This window comes from Prionailurus viverrinus, chromosome D2 (assembly GCF_022837055.1).
Source record: "Prionailurus viverrinus isolate Anna chromosome D2, UM_Priviv_1.0, whole genome shotgun sequence".
In the NCBI taxonomy this organism is placed as follows: domain Eukaryota; kingdom Metazoa; phylum Chordata; class Mammalia; order Carnivora; family Felidae; genus Prionailurus; species Prionailurus viverrinus.
Genome location: NC_062571.1, coordinates 29,753,743 through 29,776,881, shown reverse-complemented (window position 1 = coordinate 29,776,881; position 23,139 = coordinate 29,753,743). Strand labels below are relative to the sequence as shown.

Below are 23,139 nucleotides of genomic sequence, written 5' to 3'. Positions count from 1 at the left end.
TGAGGATGCAAGCTCCTTTCTGGGAGATACTGGCAAGCTGAAGTGAGGCAGAAGGAAATACCATTTTTAATGTTTCATTTCAGCTTAACAAAGCAGAATTTACAAAATTCTTGTGAGTTAGATAACTTTAGGAAGACAAATAGTTCCCTTATATATCAAAAAACCCCAGAACATTAAAACAAAATTAAACGTTATTCTAAACAAATAACCACAATAAATTTTTCATCAGTTCATTCATTCCAGTGTGAGGTGTTCTTGTTCTGTTGGATTTTGGATTTGCAGTTTCATAAAACTGCTTATAGACTTTTTAAAAAAAGTAGTAATTCTAATACAGTCCGCTGGTATGTTGTGAAGTTAATTGTCTCCTCAGAAGCCTGTATCTAAGTGTCTATTCTTTGAAATATAAGTGCCTTCATCTAGCTGGTACAGTTCTTTTTGCATGCATCTGAGATGTCCTTTTTTTGAAAACACAAACTCTGGCCGTGTCAGAGTTTATAGGAGAAACTTCAGGCAAGCATCGGAGTAAAACAAAAACTATCAATAGATGACTGAAGCTTAAAATGTGTGTTGCTAATTTATTGCTGATAGTTGTCAAATGGAAAGATCTGGTGAGGGTTCAATATAAGAATAAGATAGCTGACAGGGATATTTGGTTGTTTCTGTGACATGCAAAACACATTATTCCAAGAAGTTTTTTAAATAAAATGTTTCTAAAAGTGACGATTAAGCTTGTTCTCAAATAAGTCAGTGACTCCTTTAACATCTGATTCATAAATGTGGAAGACTATAATTTCTTACAGAAGAAAAATGTTGAGGGGCGTCTGGGTGGGTGCTTCAGTCAGTTAAGTGTCCAACTTGATTTAGACTAAGGTCATTATCTCTCCCTCTTCTCTCTGCCCTTCTGCCAATAGTGCACATGTGCCCTCAAGCACTCTCTCTTTCAAAAAAAAATGTTGAGATATAACATGATAATCCTAAGACCTAATTACCAAGAATAACAAAGAATGTCAAGTGAAGAGATTCAGTAAGTCAGGAATCAAGATTAGACATCAGTATATTTTGTAAAATTTGTGCATAAGTGGAATACATCCCATTTGCAAACAAGACGATACTAGATATGAATTAAAGCAGTAAGAATATACCATGAAACACTTAAAATAACAGTTAAATAATAACTGAAATTAGGATTTACCACCTGAACTTTGATAAATACAGGAAAGCTGGAACAATTTCAGAAGAGTTTTGAATAGTGTTTTACTTCATATTTAAACATCTGTGTGGTTTTTTTGTTTGTTTTTAATGTTTATTTTTGAGAGAGAGAGACAGAGTGTGAGCAGGGGAGGGGCAGAGAGAGAGAAAGACACAGAATCTGAAGTGGGCTCTAGGCTCTGAGCTGTCAACACAGAGCCCAACTCACAGCTTGAATTCCTGAACCACGAGGTCATGACCTGAGCCGAAGTTGGATGCTTAACCGACTGAACCACCCAGATGCCCTTCATATATAAACATATTTCCATGTAAACATACGGAAAGCAAAGATACTGACAAATCTCCAGGGACTTCTTATAAGACAAACAACTTTTGAAATATTTATATTTAATTACATTTTACCATATAAATTTAACTTAGGGAAGATTGGGTGTCTTTTCTAATTTCTTAAATAGTAACACTTTAAAGAAACCTAATTATTTCTAGCATCTCTTCTTATATAAAAGAACAAACTTTTGTGATTCACCAAGGCCTCTCTGGGAATTCTCAAAGTTACTTTCACTAATATGTAAAAGTTATCTTGCAAGTTTGAGTTTTCTATGTTTAGGATGTGATTTTGTGAATTATGTTAGTTTGCAAGAGCTGCCATAAAAAATACTACAGACTGGATGGCTTAGACAACAAATTTATTTTCTCAACAGTTTTGGAGGCTAGAAGTCCATGATCAAGGTGTCATGTCAGCACTTTGGGTTTCTTCTGAGGCCTCTCTCCTTGGCTAGCAAAGTCTGCCTTTTTGCTGTGTCCTTAATGGCCTTTTCTCTGTGTGTGTGCATCACTGATGTCTCTTCTTTTTATTTTAAGGACTTCAGGTATATTGGATTAGGGTCCTTCCCTAACAGCCTCATTTTACCTTGATCATTTCTTCAAAGACCCTTTCTCTGAATACAGCTATATCTGAGTTACTGGGGGTTAGGACTTCAACATATGAACTTTGAGGGAAATAATTGAACCCATAACAGGAAGGCAAAAATCAAAGAAATTATGAGAGGACTTGAACACTTTATTAACATATAATTATTGATATTAGAAACAATACTTGGTTACTCATAGTGACAAAGATTTCAGAGTAAATTGTGGGGGGTAATGAAATTGGAAATGTTTATTAGCTCTTTCAAAACTGAGGAACATTTTCCCCCCTTAAATAATGAAAGACAATAAAAGCAACATAAAGTATTGAAAACTATTCTTTTTTTTTTCCAGTATATGAAATTTATTGTTAAATTGGTTTCCATACAACGCCCAGTGCTTGCAAACTATTCTAATAAGACAAAGAATTTTTGCTGTCTAGCAGATTCACAAGAAGTAAAGAATAACATTTTATATTATAGGTGAAGGAAGACAATCAGTAAACCATGGGAGCACACACTTCAAAATTGAGTGCAATTTGCTAAGACATTAACACATTTTATAGCTTCTTTCAGAGTAAGCAAGGCAAATAAAATTCACTTGTCACATTGTCTTTGGTTATGCTCTTTCGTATTCTGGAACAAACTGACTTGCTTCAGGATAGGTCGTGTTGTCTGAAGAGGGTCCATGAATTCAAAATGACTTTCATATTAATACTAAGATGTTATCTTTGCTAAGATGTAGTGCATTCATTATTGCTCATTTTTAAATGAATCAGTATTTTAAATATTTCTTAATTTTAAACTCTACTCCACTAAAAATTTCTGCCTTTAACCCCTTAAGTACTGAGAAGTTGTTTAGGGTCGTGAGTGTCCTAAAAGTATAAAGGAGTTCAGAGAATATCAAAAACTACTCCTTTTCCTTGTAAGTCAAAAGCATGTGCATAGCTGTATCTCTGTCAGTACTGCTCCTAAATAGAAGTACAATTTACAGAACTGTAAGTAGCTCAGTGATACTTTTTAGGTGGAGATATTCCTGAAGGGTGCTCTAATCAGGACTTAGTAAGGGTAGGGGGAGACAGGGGGCCCTATTTCAAAGTCTTCTCAATTTTCTCTGACAATGTAAAAAGTCTTTTGTAAACAGTAAGGAGAATATGAACTAGCCCTCCTAGATATGATAACATGTGCTGTGTAAAACTGTAACAGATCAGATTATTGGTATATACAGGCATTCCATTATTGCTTAATGGAAAGTCTGGGGGCAGGGGGAGTGGCAGAAATCCCCATATAGGTATTGTATATGGGTTTTATTTCAACTTCAAACTCTGGTTGCTTGGTATTGGTGCTTGGAGGTACATACTGAGAAGGACTTTGAGAACACTTTTGGGATAGAGAATAGTGTCAGTATTGCTTAGAGTTGTGGTGTAGGTGGAAGAGGCAGTGCCTTTTCACAACTTCAAAACAAGGCATCACTATCTATGAAGAGGGAAAAATTACTCAACACATGAAAATTGGAGAGAAAAAGTCAGTTTAGATCCTAAGAGTATCCACTAAAATAAGTCATAAAAGGATTCACGAATTAAATGTTTAAAAGTTCTTAAGAAAATAATTCTCTGACTTGAACATGGGAAAGCTTTGGGACTCCTGGCTGCCTCAGTTGGAAGAACATGTGACTCTTGATATCGGTGTTGTAAGTTCAAATCCCAGGTTGGGTGTAGAGATTACTTAAAAAGACAAAACACATGAACATGGGGAAGGCTTTCTCAGCATATGGCAGTGAAAGTCTTCATAAAGGATGAGATTTAAATACATTTGATTAAATGGAAAAAGAAATCTTCTATGAGTGAAAATTAAATAAGAAAAATGGCTGTAGCAAATACACCCTAAGATTAATTAACCTGAATATCCAAAGTGTTTATACATATTGGTGAAGAAAACAGTAAGGTACCTAATAAATAAATAAGACAAACATTAATAAGAATAAATAGGGGCACCTGGGTGGCTCATTTGGCTAAGCGTCTGACTGTTGATTTCAACTCAAGTCATGATCTCACATTTTGTGAGATTGAGCCCCACTTGGGGCTCTGCACTGACAGCACGGAGCATGCTTGGGATTCTCTCTTTTCCTGCCTGCCCCTCCCCCGCTTGCATGTGTGCATGTTCTCTCTCTCTCTCTCTCTGTCTCTCTCTCTCTCTCAAATGAACATTAGCAAACAAAAAAAGATGCTTAATAAAGGGAATTAATAAAAATTCCCAAAGTGGAAATTTGTGTTACTAAAAACCCATGCAAAAATTATTACCCTCTTTAGTATTGAAGAAATGCATATTCAAAAAGCAAGAGAAGAGTAAGTAAATGGAAAAGATCAAGAGTTGGTATTTTCCTATTTCAGTGTAGCAAACTGTGTATAGATGGGAGGAAGCTAATGGGCCAGCTACAAGATGAGGAAGTAATGTTAGCATATCATTATTTTTCAACCCACAGTGAATAGTCTTAGCACTGAGCGTCGGTAGTTCCTAACATTGCAAAAAGGAATCCAGCCATACATTATGTGCTTCCTGATGGATGAATGATTCCCAGTATCACCTTCTAGTAGTTTTGTTTGTTGAAACAAACAAACTTATTTAATTAAAGCCTCTCTAGATCTACCTACCAATTTACAGGAAGTACAAAAGACCAAGAAAAATGTGAAGAGAAACTTTGGGGATACCATCAGCAAAATTCAGTCTGCAAGAAGCTGTATAACACAAATGACTAGGTTTTATAAATTTTTTGGAGTAGTAATTAAAAGGAAATTAAGAAAAATAATTTTTGGCATCTTCCTCATACCCCCCAGAAACTCATTCATGTACTATACTTCTTGATTATTTATAGAGAGCAAAATCACATTTTAGGGATGAATGAATAACATCTTGCTAAACCTTTTGAGAAAGCGAAGGATTTCATGTAGATTTATTAAAATGATATAGAGAAAAGATTTTATGTTGAATCACTGATTTATTTACTATTTTAGATTTACCCTTTTAATCTATTTTTAAAAGTTGTTTTGACCTTAGAGCATTCTTGGTACTTTTGGAAAATTTAGTCATATTGATGTTCTGAACTCTGAACTTCTTACTATTAGTATGTTCTAAGCTAGATAAATATTACTTTATATTATTCATGTTAACAAATATCTAGCGAGTTCTTTTGCAAATAAAACATTATGCTTGGTAGTAGGGAATAAGGAAATTAAGATGTGGTTCCTTCCTTAAGCATTTTTAATTCTGTAGCAGCCACGGTCAAAATAATACAAAATGAAGAATTAGTCATCTAAGGGGTGGTGGGGGTCAGCAGGATGACAGAAATATATTATATTTGGAAATAATTAGCCTTAAGTTAACAGTACTGAGCTTTGGTGTTTTGGTATGTAATACCCTAAGTACTATCCCAGCAATACTTTTTTTCCCCCGGTAGTACTTTTGATAATACTCTTTCCATTTTGAGAAGCAAAAGAGAAGAAAGGAAGGAACTTTGAATGTCTTTTTTTTTTTTTTTTTTTTTAAGTTTATTTTTGAGAGAGATAGAGAGAATGTGTGCCAGCAAGCAGGGCAGGGACAGAGAGATTGGCAGACAGAGGATCTGAAGCAGGCTCCACACTGACAGCAGAGAGCCCCAGTGTGGGCCTCGAACTCAGGAACTGTGAGATCATGACCTGAGCTGAAGGCAGACGCTTAACCGACTAAGCCACCCAGGCGCCCCTGAATATCTTTTTTTTTTTTTTTTTTTTTAAATAGGCTTCACACCCAATGTGGGGTTTGAATTCACAACCTTGAGATTAAGAGTCATGTGCTCTACTGACTGAGCCAGTGAGGCACCTTCCCCCACCCCCCACCCCTTTTAATCTCTTTTTGAAAAAGAACTTTATTGTCTTCACTTCTAAATTTGCTTATTAATTTTTAATTTTTTTTGACTGGATTTGGGTTTATTGACAAACGGTTGCCAATGAAGAGCTGTGTCAGCTTACTTTTTTATACAGCTATATTGAGAGAAAATAATTTTGCATTATCAAGTGTTTGTTCAAGAAGCTTTTTTAAAAAAATATAATCGATTGTCAAATTAGCTAACATACATGTGTGTATACAGTGTACTCTTGGCTTTTGGGAATGGATTCCGGTGATTCATCACTTACGTACAACACCCAGTGCCCATCCCAACAAGTGCCCTCCTTAATGCCCATCACCCATTTTCCCTGTCCCCCTGATACCCTACCCCCACCAGCCCTCAGTTTGTTCTAGTCTGCCTCCCTGTCTGTAACAAGTTGGGTTTTTTTGCTTTTTGTTGGTTTTTTCCCCCTTCCCTTCCCTATGGTCTTCTGTTAAGTTTCTCAAATTCCACATATGAAGAAGTTTTAATATTTACTTGTTTGTTGACATTCTTTTAAAAAATGAATATTCTTAATTTTAATTTCTTCTGAGCAGTCTTTTATACCTTTCATTCAGTTTTTACATTATCTTCAGTTTAAACTAAAGTATATTGGGATAAAAAAGATACAGACTAGATAACACCACTTTTTTGTGCAGAAGAAAAACTTACCAACTTCTGAGGTGCTGCTTATGCTTGCAGTTGTTCGATGGTCCATCTCATTTCCATAGTAATTATTAAGAATATTTCAAGTCATTTTATATCATTGAATGCTGAATGGTAGGTCTAATTAAATTAGATGATTAAGAGAAAATCCAATAGCATAGTTGATGCTCTGAAAAATGTCATGTAAATCTTGAATTTCTTTGCATTTTATTTTTATTACAGATTCTGAAGAATATTTCTGTGTGAAAAGAATTTTCTCAGGTGGAGATCAAAGCTTTTCACATTACTCTAATCCTCAGGTAACAATAGTCATATAAATAATTATGAAGCTAATTATGAAGCTAAATTACTAGTTAATTAGTAATTATTAATGTTCTTTGTATGTTACAAAGTAATTGCCTTAAATTTTTTTGCCCTCAAGTCTATAAAACTTTTCTGATCCAGTTGGTAAGTATTGTTTCAGGTGCTCAGTAGAGATATACTCTGTTAACAACAACAACAACAACAACAAAACAAATGCATAGTGGAAACGTGTCTTGGTTTAAGTTATATATTTGTTTCCTCTGACTAGTCTACTTATTTTTTAAATTTAGAACTGTGGGCCACCAGATGACTTTAGATGTCCGGATCCTTCAAAGCAGATCTGGACTGTGAACGAAGCTCTAATTCAAAAATGGCTGAGCTACCCCTCCGGAAGATTTCCTGTGGAGATAGCCAAGTAAGAAAGACATTTTACCGACACAAAACAAACACAAACATGACCTCTTACCTCCATGGTAGTGCATCCTGTATTTAGAAGTTTTTATTTAAGTATTTCCCAAATGGTTTAGGTACATAAGTTTAAATGTCTAGAATTTCTATAATAATGGATATTTTAAGAGATGTCATTTATATATAAGTTGTAATTCTTTCATGTATGTAATGTTAAATGATAACTTAAAGTACTAAACTTACCCACTTTAGGATTGGGTTTAAAATAATGTTACTTCTAGCATCCTAGGATCACTGTCTTTTAACTTTTGTATTCCATAAAAGATTTGAGTATTACTTCTTTCTTGAATATTTTGCTTATAGATGAACTTGTTTTAGTACTTACAGTTTTTTTGTTTTTTTGCAGGTGGTGTTGGGTTTTGGGATATGGGGCTATATCTGATAATCTTTTTTAAATTCTAGATTGTTTTCCCAAATTAAAATTTTTCTTAAAAGCCCAAAGAGTGAACTTCAGAAATATAGCATCCCAGATTAGATTTAATACCATGTGTAATTAAGAAAATTAAATGTGTATGTTTATGTAAAAAAAATTTTTTTTAAAGAACTTCAGTTTTTTTGTCTATGGTCATAACCACCCTGACTATGCCTGATCTTAATTTGATTTCAGAAGCTAAGTAAGGTTGGGCCTGGTTAGTACTTGGATAGGAGACCTCCTGGGAATACCCGGGTACAGTAGGCCTAAAACAAACAAACAAGCAAACAAGCAAAAAAACAAAATAAGACCATCAGATTTGTTTGAAGAATCAGAGGATGAGATTAGGGTAAACAGTAAACCTTTATCAAGTATTACTTAATTAATCTTTAGTAATTTATAAAACTCTAACTTCTTCTAATTGAGTATTGGTTAGAGGTGTACTCTGTGGCATTAAATATTAAATTAAATATTGTTATTAATAAAAAAGCAGGGGTGGGGTACACCTGGGTAGTTCAGTCGTTTAAGCATCCGACTTCAGCTCAGGTCATGATCTCATGGCTCGGGAGTTCAAGCCCCATCGGGCTCTGTGCTGACAGCTCAGAGCCTGGAACCTACTTCCAATTCTGTGTCTCCTCCTCTCTCTGCCCCTCTTGCTCGCACTCTGTCTCTCTCAGAAAAAAAGAAAAAAGTGGGGTGCCTGGGTGGCTCAGTCAGTTAAGCATCGTACTCTTGATCTTGGCTCAGGTCATGATCTCAACAGTTGGTGAGTTTGAACCGTGCATTGGCCTCTGTGTTGACAGCCTCGTGGAGCCTTCTTGGAATTCTCTCTCTTTCTCTGTCCCTCCCCCAGTCATGCTCACTCTCTTTTTCTCCCAAAATAAATAAAAATAAACATTTTTTTAAAAAAAGAAAAACATGTAGATTTCTCATTTTGTGATTTGTGGATTTTGAACTTTCTTTCTAGCGAAATAGATGGAACATTTTCTTCCTCTGGTTGTTTAAATGGAAGTTTTCTGGCTGTTAGGTAAGTGGTAGTTCTTTGGTATGTGGAATTTTCAAATTTATTGTATTAAGTAATATATTAAAGAAGTGAAATAACTTTACAATTTTATTATTTTCCTTCTTTCTCTCTCTTTTATTTTTGTTTTTTCTTTTATAGCAATGATGATCACTATAGAACAGGCACCAAATTTTCAGGAGTTGATATGAATGCTGCTAGGCTTTTATTCCACAAACTTATACAACCTGATCATCCTCAAATATCTCAGCAGGTTTGTTCTTAAAGTATTTTATATTTGTGTTATGTAGCCTGTTGAACTTTATAATCCATGTTACTTTGTATATAGCCTAATTAACTTTACAGTTTCAAATGCTTCATTATGAAGTGTTGTCTGTGATTTTATTATATAAACTAATATAAGAATTAATAGGGTTTTATTTTAAAACATTTACAATTTAGCTATCAAGTATTTGTAAAGCTTTCCAGATGTTTGAGTGGACCTTTAATTACTTAACATTACGCTGTTGGTTAAGTCTTTAGACTTGCATACAAGATTTTTAAAATTTTCTTAGCAGTGCTCTTAGGCATTAATTTTCATTGTGCTTCAAAGTACATTCAGTGATTAATTGTAAGATACATTTTTGTAAGATACCATTTCATGTTTGCTGTATTGTAAGATTTTTCTTCTTCTTTTTGGAAAGTACACTTATTTTAAATAAAGGAGGTTTTACTTTCTGTCAAAATGTAGGTGGCAGCTAGTTTGGAAAAGAATCTTATCCCTAAGCTGACTAGCTCCTTACCTGATGTTGAAGCATTGAGGTTTTATCTTACTCTACCAGAATGCCCCCTGATGAGTGATTCCAACAATTTCACAACAATAGCAATTCCCTTTGGTACAGCTCTTGTGAACCTAGAAAAGGCACCACTGAAAGTACTTGGTAAGAATTTTAGTATTTTTTCCTTTTGTAATTTTTTCGCTTTAAATGAAAATCCTCATAAGTTTTTAATTTTTTTGCTGTCTGAAATTTTGCTGTCCTGCTTATTTGACACTTAGTGAAAAATAAACCTATTTTTCCTTTTATTGCTTTTTTTAGTCCTCTGAAAAACTAGTCCACTAGTTTTTAGAGGCAAAGCATGTTAAATATTAAAATTTTAATCAAACACAGCAAAGACAGTATTAGGAAAGATAAAAACTGTTTTCCATATTCCCCTCTCTCATCCCCTCAGTCTTAACTATTAAAGAAGTAAAGGAGGAGGAACAATTAAAACTGAACAAACATGGGTTAGTAAATCCTCTTTGAACTGTTAACTCTTCACCTTACATTTCTCTTACTTGGTAATTTCCCCATGTTTGATTTTATTTCTCTGCATGTAGATGAGATTCTACTACTCATCTGATCTTATTTTTCTGTCTCTAGACTCTAGTTTTTTGGCCTAAACTTTTCTCACCTTAGCTTTTCATATTGTATAGATTTCATCTCTGTTCCTGACCATTAAAGTTTGCTTGCTACATTTAACCCGATACTCTCCTTCCTGATAGTATTTGTCGGTTTGTGAAGCTGAGATATATAGAACTAATAAAATCAGTACAAGAGGTTTTAGGCTGAGAGTGAGCAGAGAAAGTAGCAAGCAAGGAGTAGAATCCTGAATTCCGAGAGAATTCATGAATAAGAGTGAAGCAGGGACTCAAGAGTATTGCTTCCATGTTGTCAAAAGTGTTTGTATTTCTGCTTTATAGGATTATGGTATTTGTAGTTAATAACTGCAAATAGTGAATGTGGGGAAGGACAGACATGTTATACTTTACATTGTTCTCAGTATCTGATTTTCAGGAGTACCTTGCATTTTAAAGGTGGTGCTTCACAGTATTTCAACTTTGTTAAGTTAAAAAATAAAACTTGGAAAGATCCCGAAGTATTGGGATTTTAGAATGTTTAAAAATCAAAATTCTAACAAAGCACTTTTTTTTAAAAAAAAGTTTAGTGGGTTTTTTTTTTAAGTTTATTTTTTTAGTAATCTCTATACCCAGTGTAGGGCTGGAACTCATGATCCTGAAAGAGTTGCATGCTTTTCTGACTGAGCCAGCCAGCACCCCCCAACCCCACCCAAAGTACTATTTAATAACTGATTTTAATATTAGGTATCGTAATGAGGTTTTAATATAATTTAGGAAGCCAAGAAATAAATTCAGTAACCATTCTTACTTTATTTTTGCTTTTGAGAGCTTTTTAGAACAGTATTCTTTAACTTAAGAGTAGGATGGTATCTCCAAATCCTAGAATAAAATACTGTTATATGAATCTTCCTGAGATTTTCAAAGGGCTAAGAGCCACTGCTTTTAGAAGAAAAGTCCCATATGATTTCTTTGAAAACTGTGATTTTTTTAAAAATTCATTTTATTTTTGTGTTCACCCTTTAACAGAAAACTGGTGGTCAGTACTTGAGCCTCCACTGTTCCTCAAGATTGTAGAACTTTTTAAGGAAGTTGTGGTACATCTTTTGAAACTGTACAAGATCGGCATTCCCCCTTCTGAAAGAAGAATTTTCAACAGTTTTCTTCATACTGCATTAAAGGTTTTAGAAATATTGCATAGGGTATGTTCAGCAGTTACTTTTTTTCCCTCTTTTCTCATTGCTACTGACAGATATTTATTTTAACATTGATATTACAAATTTAGGTTAGCCTAAGAGATGTATATTACAGAAATTTAGAAAAGTTACCTAAATGTTTCTTTAATACATACTTTGGAGCTTTGGTCTTACTTGACTTTGTTAGGCATTTGTAGATAGCTTTTTCTGTAGTTGGGCAGAACAATAGCATACTAATGAATTAGAATTCTTCTTACCTTTTCTTGTGAAGAACATAATTTGTTAGTTTAAATATGATTTTTGTTATTTATAGGTGGTTATCATATAAGACTGCATCCTAGTTATGATTATGAACATTTAAACTCAAGTTTTTTGCTATTAGATACTAATGGCTTCAATCAAAGTATTTCCTTTTGAAATGAATGACTAACTTGAAATTGGAACCACCTATAATTCATTAATTTGCTTATTGTTCTTTCCTGCCCTTCTTCCCAATATAAGAAATAGTACCCTTTACACTTGTAGCAGTTCAAAGTTATATGAAGAAGTAGAGTCTCAGCTGTTTCATTAAAGATGGATTTGAGACATCCCTGACAGCTGGTAGGTATATCTTTGTTACACCATTTGGTATTCTTGAGGAGCTATTTTGGGAGACATGACCTAAGGGGAGAAGCATATTTCTTATCTCTAAAATGACTGAAAAACCCTTAAGAACTTTAATCTTTAGTTTCTTCTCCTTCTTCTGTAGCATTTTCAAACTCTTCTTGCCTAGCACTAAGGTAAATGTTAAGGGATAAAAGAGATAGTCCTTCTGTTCTCTGTAAGAAAGAACTTGTGTAGACCATTTGCTTTTCTTCCTTACTCTTTTAGTGAAGTTCTGGGTATTTCGTCAGTTAAACTTCTTGAACTTACTCTTTTCTTTTGTATTTAGTATGTTCATTCAAGATTCCTAGTAAAGTAGTCATGTCTTTTATTATAGTTGAAGAGATAATTGTCATTTCTTTCCATGGGAAAGTCATTCTTACATTTGCCTTTCCCAGAAGAAGGCTTTCTTCTAACATTTTAGGGTTAATTGGATCCTGCAGTAAACTGCTATTAAAAAAGATCCTTTGTCTTCATGGGATAAATATACTTTTTCTGTTTGTCTTTTGTCTACGATTTAAGAGATTAATTAGATTTTTCTTTTTCCTATTACTTCAGTGAACCATCCTTTGTCCATCAGCTGGACCCTATTCCCAAATAATTATTCACTGTCTTCAGTCTTTATCTGCTTATCTTTATTGCCTCTTTAAAGAATAATTTTTTTCCTTAGCTGTGTCTGTTACCACAAGTTAAAGGGAGGGTGGAAGAAGGAGAGGAAATATCACTTTTTTTTTTTGTAAATAAAGACAGAAGTTAAGTAACTTAAGTTCTTTTAAAAAAATTTTTTTTTTTTTAACGTTTATTTTTGAGAGAAACAAAGCACAAGCAGGGGAGGGGCAGAGAGAGAGGGAAACACAGAATCTAAAGCAGGCTCCAGACTCTGAGCTGTCAGCACAGAGCCTGAAGCGGGGCTCGAACCCACTAACCCCAGGATCATGACCTGACCCAAAGTTGGATGCTTAACCAACTGAACCACCCAGGAGGCCCCACAAGTAACTTAAGTTCTTTGCCTAGATCAGAGGCCTCAACTTGTACTGAGGAGGAACACTATAGGGCTCCATCTCCAAAGGCCTTTTTGAATTAAATTTTTTTTAATGTTTATTTATTTTTGAGAGAGAGAAACAGAGGAGGGCCACGAGAGAGAGGGAGACACAGAATCTAAAACAGGCTTGAGACTCTGAGCTGTCGGCACAGAGTTGGCACGGGGCTCAAACCCACAAACCATGAGATGATGACCTGAGCCGAAGTTGGATGCTTAACCAACTGAGCCACCTAGGTGGCTCCAGAGACCTTTTTGATGGAACCATGCTAGATACTAGGATCTTACATTCTTGCCAGCTAAAAGGGAAGGGAAAATAATTTTAACAGTGGCTAGAATTAGAATCTCCCTTGTATGTTAATTCATGTGAACACTTTACTATATTCTTCATTTAATTTTTTAAACTCTGTATAGTTTATGTTTTGCCCCTTAACCTAAATGTCAAAGATCGTAAACCAGTAAGTAGCAGAGTTGAAATACAAATCCAAATCTACTTCCAAAGTCTCTGCTTTCTTTTCTCTCCTCTCCTCTCCTCTCCCTTCTCCCTTCTCCCTTCTCCCTTCTCCCTTCTCCCTTCTGTCTTCTTTTTCTCTTTATTTCTTTCTTTCCCTCCCTATTTCTTTCTGTTTTTCTTTCTCTGCTGTTTCTAATGTACTACTCTATCAGCAGGTATAGTAATATATTTGGAAGGGGTTTGTTTTTATTAAAAAAATTTTTTTTGTTTTATTTTTTATATTTGAGAGACAGAGACAGAGCGAGCACAAGCAGAGGAGGGGCAGAGAGATGGAGACAGAATCTGAAGCAGGCTCCAGGCTCCGAGCCATCAGCACAGAGTCTGACACAGGGCTCGAACTCATGAGCAGTGAGATCATGACCTGAGCCAAAGTCAGATGCCCAACTGACTGAGCCACCCAGGCGTCCCTTGCTTTTATTTTATGCCCCTACATCTAGAGGTTCATACTTCTATAATTGCAGATAGCATTGTGTTATGAAGAGACCATTTTTGCTGTTTCCTATCAGTGTGATTTTGAACAGGTCTTTTGTCTTCATCATAATGCAAATGGAGAATTATCTATAAAATAAGGATTAAAATACTGGCCTGATAGTTTCCCAGGATGAATATACTATTCAAATTATACAATATATAATGAATTCTGCATTCATAAGGCAATGATTTTGTTATCACTACCAAATTTTGGATGGGAAACAGCTACTTTCAATTTGATTTATTGGGTTATGTGGAAACTGGGTTGTTTGAAGTTATTTGCAGACTCAAAACCAGGGTGGTAATGGTATTAATGTCTTAAGCATCTCTTAGTGGGCATCCTTAGGGCAGTCACTTATCCTTCTTTTACTCCTTACTTTGGAGGAAACTTTCCTTGGTCTTAATCTGCCATAAATAGATCCTTGTGGATATTAACTGTCAGGGATGATTCATTTTCATCTTTAGTGAAACCCAAATTACTTATCAGAAACTTGTTTTTTCAAAGACACCTTCTGTGTGACAACTGTATATTTCTCTGCTCTCTGTTCCATGGTTGCAAATTAGAAGTTTCCTCAAATGGTTGCCTTCTTGACCTACAGTGCACCAGGATTAGGAAGAGAACTGAACTATGTGTTTACTAATCATTTCAGGATATATGGATGACTTGTTCCTCCCTTATGTCATGTCCTTTGAAAAGCTTTTAAGTTAAAAATCATTCCCAGTATTCCAAATGGTATTATAAGAAAGATGGCTTTGGTACCTGCTGTCAGAAGTGCATATATTACCAGATAAATGAGTTTATTGGCAAGTAATTTGGTTATTTAGTAGTTTTTGGGTTTTGACACAGTACATTGTAGAGCTAGTGATATGCCTAAAGATGAGACCGACTTGTTCTCTCTAGCCTAATTGCTACATATCATGCTAATCTTCTAATCAGTGATTTTCAAACTTTTTTTAATAAGGAACCCTTAAATCAGATAAGGTACACGTATATACTTAACATATACCACCTCTGGACTGAGACTTATAAACCAGAATACTAAACTGTAATGAAAATGTGAAATAAAAATGTTATGATCAAACATATCTAGATTTTATTTTGTATATTTAAGGCAATAATACCGAATGTATAGGTTTTGAACTTCTACCATGTGATTTTTTCTTTTGTATTCATTTCGCGAATATTTACCGAGTGCCTACTGTGTGCTTATCATTGTTTTAGACATTAGGGATGCAATGATAAGGAAAAGATGTGATTTCTGCCCTTGTTTAGATTTTAAATGTAGAACAGTTATATACATACAAGTAAATAAACATTTGTGATACAGCATGGTAAGTGTTAGATTAAGGAAAATTAACGGTGCTATGAGAACACATAAGAGGGCTTGTAATACTGAAGAATTAAGGAAGGTTTCCTGGAGAAAATAATGTCCATCTTATCTACCATACAAATGTATGTGTGTGTGTGTGTATTTTTTTTTCTTTTAACGTTTACTTACTTTGAGAGAGAAAGAAAGAGCGCAAGCAAGGAAGGGACAGAGAAAATCCCAAGCAGACTCCACGCTGTTAGTGTGGAGCCCAGCATGGGGCTTGATCTCCTGAATTATGAGCTCATGACTTGAGCTGAAATCAAGAGTTGGACTCTTAACCGACTGAGCCACCCAGGTGCCCCTGTATCTTTATATGTATTTTTTAAACTGTTGATTTTATATGTAAGTCATTAATATATATGCAGGTCTTTTGGATCAGTCTTCCTTGTTCAGTGTCTACTTTCCCTGTTTTTAAAAACAGTATTAACTGATTTTCTCTTTAGTTGTTAAATCATTGTGACTAATTAACTATCCACCATAATTTCCTCCTAAGTATAAATTTGACTGAAATTTGTTTCTAAACCAGACCTGGTTTTTTTTTTTTTTTTTTTAAATTTTTTTTTTTTTCAACGTTTATTTATTTTTGGGACAGAGAGAGACAGAGCATGAACGGGGGAGGGGCAGAGACAGAAGGAGACACAGAATCGGAAACAGGCTCCAGGCTCTGAGCCATCAGCCCAGAGCCTGACGCGGGGCTCGAACTCACGGACCGCGAGATCGTGACCTGGCTGAAGTCGGACGCTTAACCGACTGCGCCACCCAGGCGCCCCGAGACCTGGTTTTTGAATTGTTAATTTTTATTCTAACATAGCACTTCTTTTCACAAACATGTATTGCAGGATATACAAACTGCAAACATTGGTTGCTGTTGGTGAAGGAAACTGCAGTTTACCTTTCAAAATACTTGGTTTGAGCCCTACGTCGGGCTCTGTGCTGACAGCTTAGAGCCTGGAGCCTGCTTCGGATTCTGTGTCTCCTTCTCTCTTTGCCCCTCCCCTGCTTGTACTCTGTCTCTTTCCCTCTCTCAAAAATAAACATTAAAAAACATTTTCTTTTAAATGAAATCTAAAATATTTAAAATAAAATAAAAATAAAATATTTAAAATAAAAATTTCAGAGGTCAGTGAGATGTGAATCATTTCGTATGGAACTTGCTAAATTTAAAATTTTTTTTTTTTTCAACGTTTATTTATTTTTGGGACAGAGAGAGACAGCATGAACGGGGGAGGGGCAGAGAGAGAGGGAGACACAGAATCGGAAACAGGCTCCAGGCTCTGAGCCATCAGCCCAGAGCCCAACGCGGGGCTCGAACTCCGGACCGCGAGATCGTGACCTGGCTGAAGTCGGACGCTTAACCGACTGCGCCACCCAGGCGCCCTGGAACTTGCTAAATTTTAGAGTCCAGCATGATTAAAAGTTGGTGTGTAGCGGCTTCTGGGTGACTTGGTTAAGCATCCGACTTTCGCTCAGGTCAAGATCTCAGGGTTCATGAGTTCAAGCCCTGCATCTGGCTCTCTGCTGTCACCATGGAGCCAGCTTCAGATCCTCTCTTCCCCCTCTTTCTACATGCCCCCCATCTTGCTCACCTATGCTTTATCTCTCAAAAAAAAATATTAAAAAAAGGTTGGTGTGTATATTTATAAACATAAATATTGGAGATGGAAAAGCCAAAGAGATTTTTGTGTAATTATTGTGTATGTTTTCTCTTTTAATAGAAAGAGTTTGGACAAGACTCTAGGGCAAGAGTTTGCACACTTTACCTGTAAAAGACCAGGTAGTATTTTACACTTTGCAAGCCATGTGGTTTCTATGGAAACAGCACTCAAAAAAAAAAAAACCACACAACTCTCAACTTTACTGCAGACAGTGTGTAAACAGATGGGCATGGATGTTTTCCAATAAAACTTTATTTACAAAAATACTCTGTATGCAGGATTTTGCTGACAGGTTGTAGTTTATTGACCCTGCTCTAGGATGAAGGTTTTGATCTTGATACATAAACTAGGTATCTTAGTTTTGTTTGAAAGCCAGGAATAGCAGTTTTACTCTGGTCAGTTCTTCCTAAATGTGTATCCTGACCACTGATATAAATTAATCAAACAGTGGGAAAAAAAAGAGCTCATAGTGCTTTGTGTCAGTGTATAGAGGGATTAAAAGTGTCAACTTTGAAAATGAAAGCGGTGTGATTAACATGCGCTTCTTAAACTGGGTTATTTATTCCCTTAAGAGTGGGCCCCAGGATTAAGCATTGGCTGTATGTGATTGGTTTTATTTAAAAAAAATTTTTTTAGGCTTATTTATTTTTAAGTTATCTCTGCACTCAACATGGGGCTCAAATTTAAAACCCTGAGATCAAGAGTTGCATGCTCTTCTGACTGAGCCAGCCGGGTGTCCTTTGATGGCAATTTTACATGTTCATAAAAAGAAAAAAAATGTGTATATATGTTCTAAATATAGTAGCATTCTAACTATGTGTTGTATACTTTTATGCAAATACTCATATATATATGAACATATATCAAGGAACAAAAATTAGATGGCCATATAGTGAGTTAAGATTTCTGGCTCTGTTAGCTGTGTGACCTTAGTTAAGTTTCTTGAACTCTACATCTTAGTATATTTGTCCATATGATGGTAACAATGGTATCTATTTCATAGGGTTGATTTAAAGATTAAATGAAATAATATACATGACATGTACTTAGTAATTGGTCCATAATGATAGTTACTATTATTTCATTAGTGGAACATAACATCTGAGTGAATTTTAAGGTAAAATCTGTATTTCAGTGAAAATGTAAAGTGCCATTAGAAGCATGAACTCTGTGTGTGTGTGTGTGTGTGTGTGTGTGTGTGTGTGTGTGTGTGTGTATGTATTACTCATTTTATTTTGCCCATTCATTCATCTCATGGCGTAGAGTACCTGTTTGGACATAAGCACCTGTCTGATAGATTTATGCATCTACTAGGTGATTTCATTTGTTCCTTTTCAAATGCTGCTTAGTTGGTTTAGTGATTTTTGAAAATTATAAACAATTATTTTTGTTATTTTTACAGGAAATTTAGCTAGTTTTATTTAGTTTGTATGGTAGATCGAATTTGTTTCTTTTGATGGCTTATTTTCTTCTCCTAAATGTGGCATATTTCTTAGTGGTCGGCACTTTGTCCTTTCTGTTTTACTTTCTACTGTCTCACCTCCTGTCACAGCTTTAGTTGTCTCCTTTAAGGAAAATGTTCTCAATTAATGTGTTTTAGGCAGGCCTTTCTCTTGAGCTACTTGACAGTCTTGACATCATTTTAAAATTTAAAAAAAGATTTAATACCAAATTTCTCATCCTTCCCAGCTCTCATCCTCTCCCATCAAAACTCATCTTTTCTTGACTCATATGTCTTTGTGTTGCCAGCATTTGTTTTCCAGTTACTCTTGCTTGAAATTTTGAAGTTAGGTCTGACTCTTTTCTGTATCAGTTAGCTACCACAGGCTCTGCATTCTTTTTTATTATCTAGAAATCTTCAGTCTTTAATATCTTGATTTATTTCCCTACTACTAGCCTCTGTACTAACTTTTAGTATACTTCACACTGTCAACAGAATAACTTTCATAAAATATCACTCTGATTCTATCATTTGTTGACTCTCAAAACCCAATTTCCCTATGAAATTTTTTTCCTTTAGCTCATGCTATTCTCCTTATCTTTGTCTAGACTTTTCTTCCTCAAACTTTTCTTTATGAAATCCTTTGCTTTCACTTTATTCTTCGGTTTTTATTTTGAATATCTTCACATATACAGAAACATTGAAAGATAAATCCCTATTTTTTTAAAGATATTATATTATTTTTAAGTAGTCTCTGTGCCCAACATGGGGCTCGAACTTACAACTTTGAGATCAAGAGTCCTATGCTCTACCAACTGAGCCAGCTACGTGCCCCAAAGTAGATACGTACATGCCTCCCATTCTAGATTTAGTAATTGTTAACATGCTGTCACCTTGGCTTTTACATATATGTATGTATTTTTTTCTTGTCATTTGAAAGTAAATTCTGATACTACCTCAGCATTCCTCTTCTTGGGCATTTTCCTACCTAACAGTAATACTATTTTTCTTTTTTTTCCTCTGAGAGAGAGCGTGCGTGTGAGAGTGCACGCATGTGCACGCACAAGTAGGGGAGGGGCAGAAAGAGAGGATCTCAAGCAGGCTCCACACCCAGCATGGAGACCAGACTCGAGGCTCAATCTCACATTTGTGAGATGATGACCTGAACCGAAATCAAGAGTTGGCAGCTTAATCGACTGAGCCACCCAGGTGCCCCTGTAGTTCTGAAGTCTTATACATCTTTTGTTAAATATATTGCTAAATATTTGGTTTTGTTGCTATTGTAAATGAAATTTAGGGTTTTTTTTTTTTCCAGTTGTTTGTTGCTAGTATGGAGAAATTTAGTTGTGTTTTGTGTATTGATCTTGCACCCAGTGACCTTGATAAATTAATTTATCAATTTCAGTAATTCTCTTATAGATTCATTTGGATTTTTTTTTTTTTATATACACAGCATGTTATTTTCTACTCTTATGGACTTGCAGTAAAATGGGCTTTATCTCTTTGAAGAAATCCCCTTGTATTCCTATTTTGCTTAGAGTGTTTTTTATGAAGAGGTGTTGAATTTTGTTAGATGCTTTTCTGTGCATCTGTGGAGATGAACAAACCATTTTTTTCCTGCCTTTTTTTCTGAAATGTACTGAAATGCGTTGACACTTGAATGTTACACCAGCCTTGCATTCCTGGGATAAATTCCTCTTGGGCATTATGTATTATACTTTATATATATTATTGGGTTTAATTTGCTAACATTTTATTGAAGGTTTTATGCTTATATAAGGGATATTGATCTGATAATTTTTGTTTCTCATATTGTCACCAACTTTTTTTAAGAAATAATTCCTCTTTCTCTATTTTCTGAGTTAAGATTGATATTATTTCATTTCTTCCCTAAATGTTTGATAGAATTCACCAGTGAAACCGTCTTGGCCCGTAGTTTTCTTCTAGGAAATTTAAAATTTCCTATTAAATTTTATAAATACAGTAAAACCTTGGTTTGCGAGCACAGTTTATTCCAGGAACACGCTTATAATCCAAAGTGCTTGCAAATCAAAGCAAATTTAAAGAACCATTGGGTCACTTGTGAACATGTGATGTTCGGTGCCACATACTGCTCGTATTGCAAGATGTCACTCGTTTATCAAGTTAAAATTTATCAGAAATGTTTGCTTGTCCTATGGAGAACCCTTGCAGAACAGATTAGTCACAATCCAAAGTTTTACTGTAAGTACAGTGTAATTTATATTTTCTGTTTCTTCTTGAGTCAATTTTGGTAGGTCTGTGTGGTGATATTTATGTCTGTGTCTGTGTGGTGATGCCACCTTTTTCATTCCTGTTAGTGGTAATTTGTCTTCTCCCTTTTCCTCAGAGGCTTGTCAACTTAACTGATATTCTTGTAAAACACGTTTGCTTTCTTGATTTTTCTCTAGTGTTTGTTTTCTCTTTCAGAAATATCTGCTCTTTATATCCTTTTCTCTACTTGATTTGTCCTTAATTTGGTCATCTCTTTCTCGGTCCTTAAAACAGAGGCTTAGATCATTGATTTTAAACCTTTTTTTCTAATATGATCATTTAATGCTAAGTTTTCTTTTTCTTTTCTCTGTTTGAGTAGGATTCCTCAAATTTTGATACATTTTTAGTTTTATTCAATATTTTCCTAAAGCCTCTTCTTTTTTTTTTTTTTTTTTTTTAAATTTTTTTCAACGTTTATTTATTTTTGGGACAGAGAGAGACAGAGCATGAACGGGGGAGGGGCAGAGAGAGAGGGAGACACAGAATCGGAAACAGGCTCCAGGCTCTGAGCCATCAGCCCAGAGCCCGATGGGGGGCTTGAACTCACAGACCGTGAGATCGTGACCTGGCTGAAGTCGGACGCTTAACCGACTGCGCCACCCAGGCGCCCCTCCTAAAGCCTCTTCTTGCTCCACTATCTGAATTGGCTTTGTACCAGAGGCCTCAGATTCCTTTAGTGTTGCCTGATGCTTTGGACAGAAGTGAAATGTCAAAAGTTTTTTTTCTCACTGTGTTCTGCTTTGTATGCCTGCTTGATAGAGGGTTTTTTCTTCTCACTCTTGCCCCTCCTCAGTGGTAAACTAGTCTTGCTTGTTACTCAGTGTTTTCCAGGATTAATAGAGGAGAGACACAGAAAATTTTCTTTGATGTTATTGTCTTAGCCTTGGTCTTAGGTGATTATGTATGCCTGGATCTCAGGGTGGGACTTAGAGTTTCTATTCCCTCCATCAGCATTAGGGATCCTCTGATCCTACTGATATAAGATTCTGGGCTCAGGACTGTTGTCCCCCATTCCTCCCAGCTATTGAAGTGAGGGTGTTTCCCCCTCCTCCAGCAACAACGCATAGAATTTGCTTTACCTTTCTCAGTGTAAGTTTAAGGCTTTTGCTCTCTCTGTATAAGCAAAGGATATGGGCAGTATGGCAGGCCTTCTTTTTTTCTCACAGTGGAAGCCAATTCCTTGCACCACTGAGAGAGACTTGTGATCTTTTGCTGTTTCCAGTCATCCCAGAGACCACCCAGTGGAGGTCTGTGGAAGAGAGTCTGAGTGAGTGCAAACTGTCTGGGGCACCTAGGGGTTATAAAACCCTGTCAGGTTATCCCATACTCAGTCTTAAGCAATTTCTTAAAATTTTAGCTGATTTCCTCTTCCCTGCTTGTGTGACAGTGGTATCTTCCCTCTTGCTTTGCCACAGGTGACCCATTTCTGGCATTCTGTTTCTGTTTGGAAGTATCTGTCGATCCTTGGGATTCAGGCTCCTTGGTTATCTTATGGCTTTAGCTCTCTGATGGATTCAAGAGAAGTTTTGGGTAATTTGGAAGTGTTTTGTTCAGGGGTGCCTGTGTGGTGCAGTCAGTTAAGCGTCAGACTTTTGATTTCTGCTCAGGTCTTGATCTCATGGTTCCTGAGATGCTAACAGCACAGAACCTGCTTGGGTTTCTTTTTCTCCTCCTCTCTCTTCCTCTCCCACACATGCACATGCATACTCTCTCTCAAAGTACATAAATAAACTTTAAAAAAAGGGTTTTATTTAAAATGATTACAATGTTGTAGAATTTTCCAAATGTCTTTTAGTTACTAACTCTTTAATTCCATTGTGGTCAGAGAACATACTGGGTATACTTTGGATTCTTTTAAATGTATTTAGTAAGACTTGTTTTGTGGCCCAGGATATTTTATTTTAGTGAACACTCTATATACAGTTATTGGGTGGTATGTTCTATTATAGTGAGTTCAAGTTAGTTGAAATTGTTCACATGTTCTTTTCTTGCTATTTTTGTCAATTTTTTATCAGTTACCAAGAGAGGGGTGTTAAAAATTCCATCAAATTGTATCAATTCCCCCTTCGCATATTTCAAAGCATTGTTATTTGGAATTGTTACAACTTCTTGATAAATTAATCCTTTTATCATCATGCCTACCAAATGTGTCCTTTTTTCTCCAGAAATACTTGTCTTGAAGTCTACCTTAAGAGGAACCTCCCAGGTGCTGCTTTCTGCTGGGGTGTTTCCCCAGTGTCTCACTCTATACACTAATGA

At 35.6% G+C, this 23,139-nt stretch overlaps 1 protein-coding gene across 6 annotated transcripts in view; it reads left to right on the top strand.

The window, feature by feature from the left end:
* HERC4 (HECT and RLD domain containing E3 ubiquitin protein ligase 4) overlaps nucleotides 1-23,139 on the top strand; it is a 138,487-nt gene that overhangs the window by 71,034 nt on the left and 44,314 nt on the right. For all 6 annotated transcript variants that reach the window (XM_047825530.1, XM_047825529.1, XM_047825528.1 and 3 more), the window contains 6 exons: nucleotides 6,904-6,980; nucleotides 7,275-7,399; nucleotides 8,832-8,891; nucleotides 9,027-9,138; nucleotides 9,616-9,805; nucleotides 11,290-11,462. In XM_047825530.1, the coding sequence (XP_047681486.1) occupies nucleotides 6,904-6,980; nucleotides 7,275-7,399; nucleotides 8,832-8,891; nucleotides 9,027-9,138; nucleotides 9,616-9,805; nucleotides 11,290-11,462 (737 nt within the window). The remainder of the gene's footprint in view (nucleotides 1-6,903; nucleotides 6,981-7,274; nucleotides 7,400-8,831; nucleotides 8,892-9,026; nucleotides 9,139-9,615; nucleotides 9,806-11,289; nucleotides 11,463-23,139) is intronic.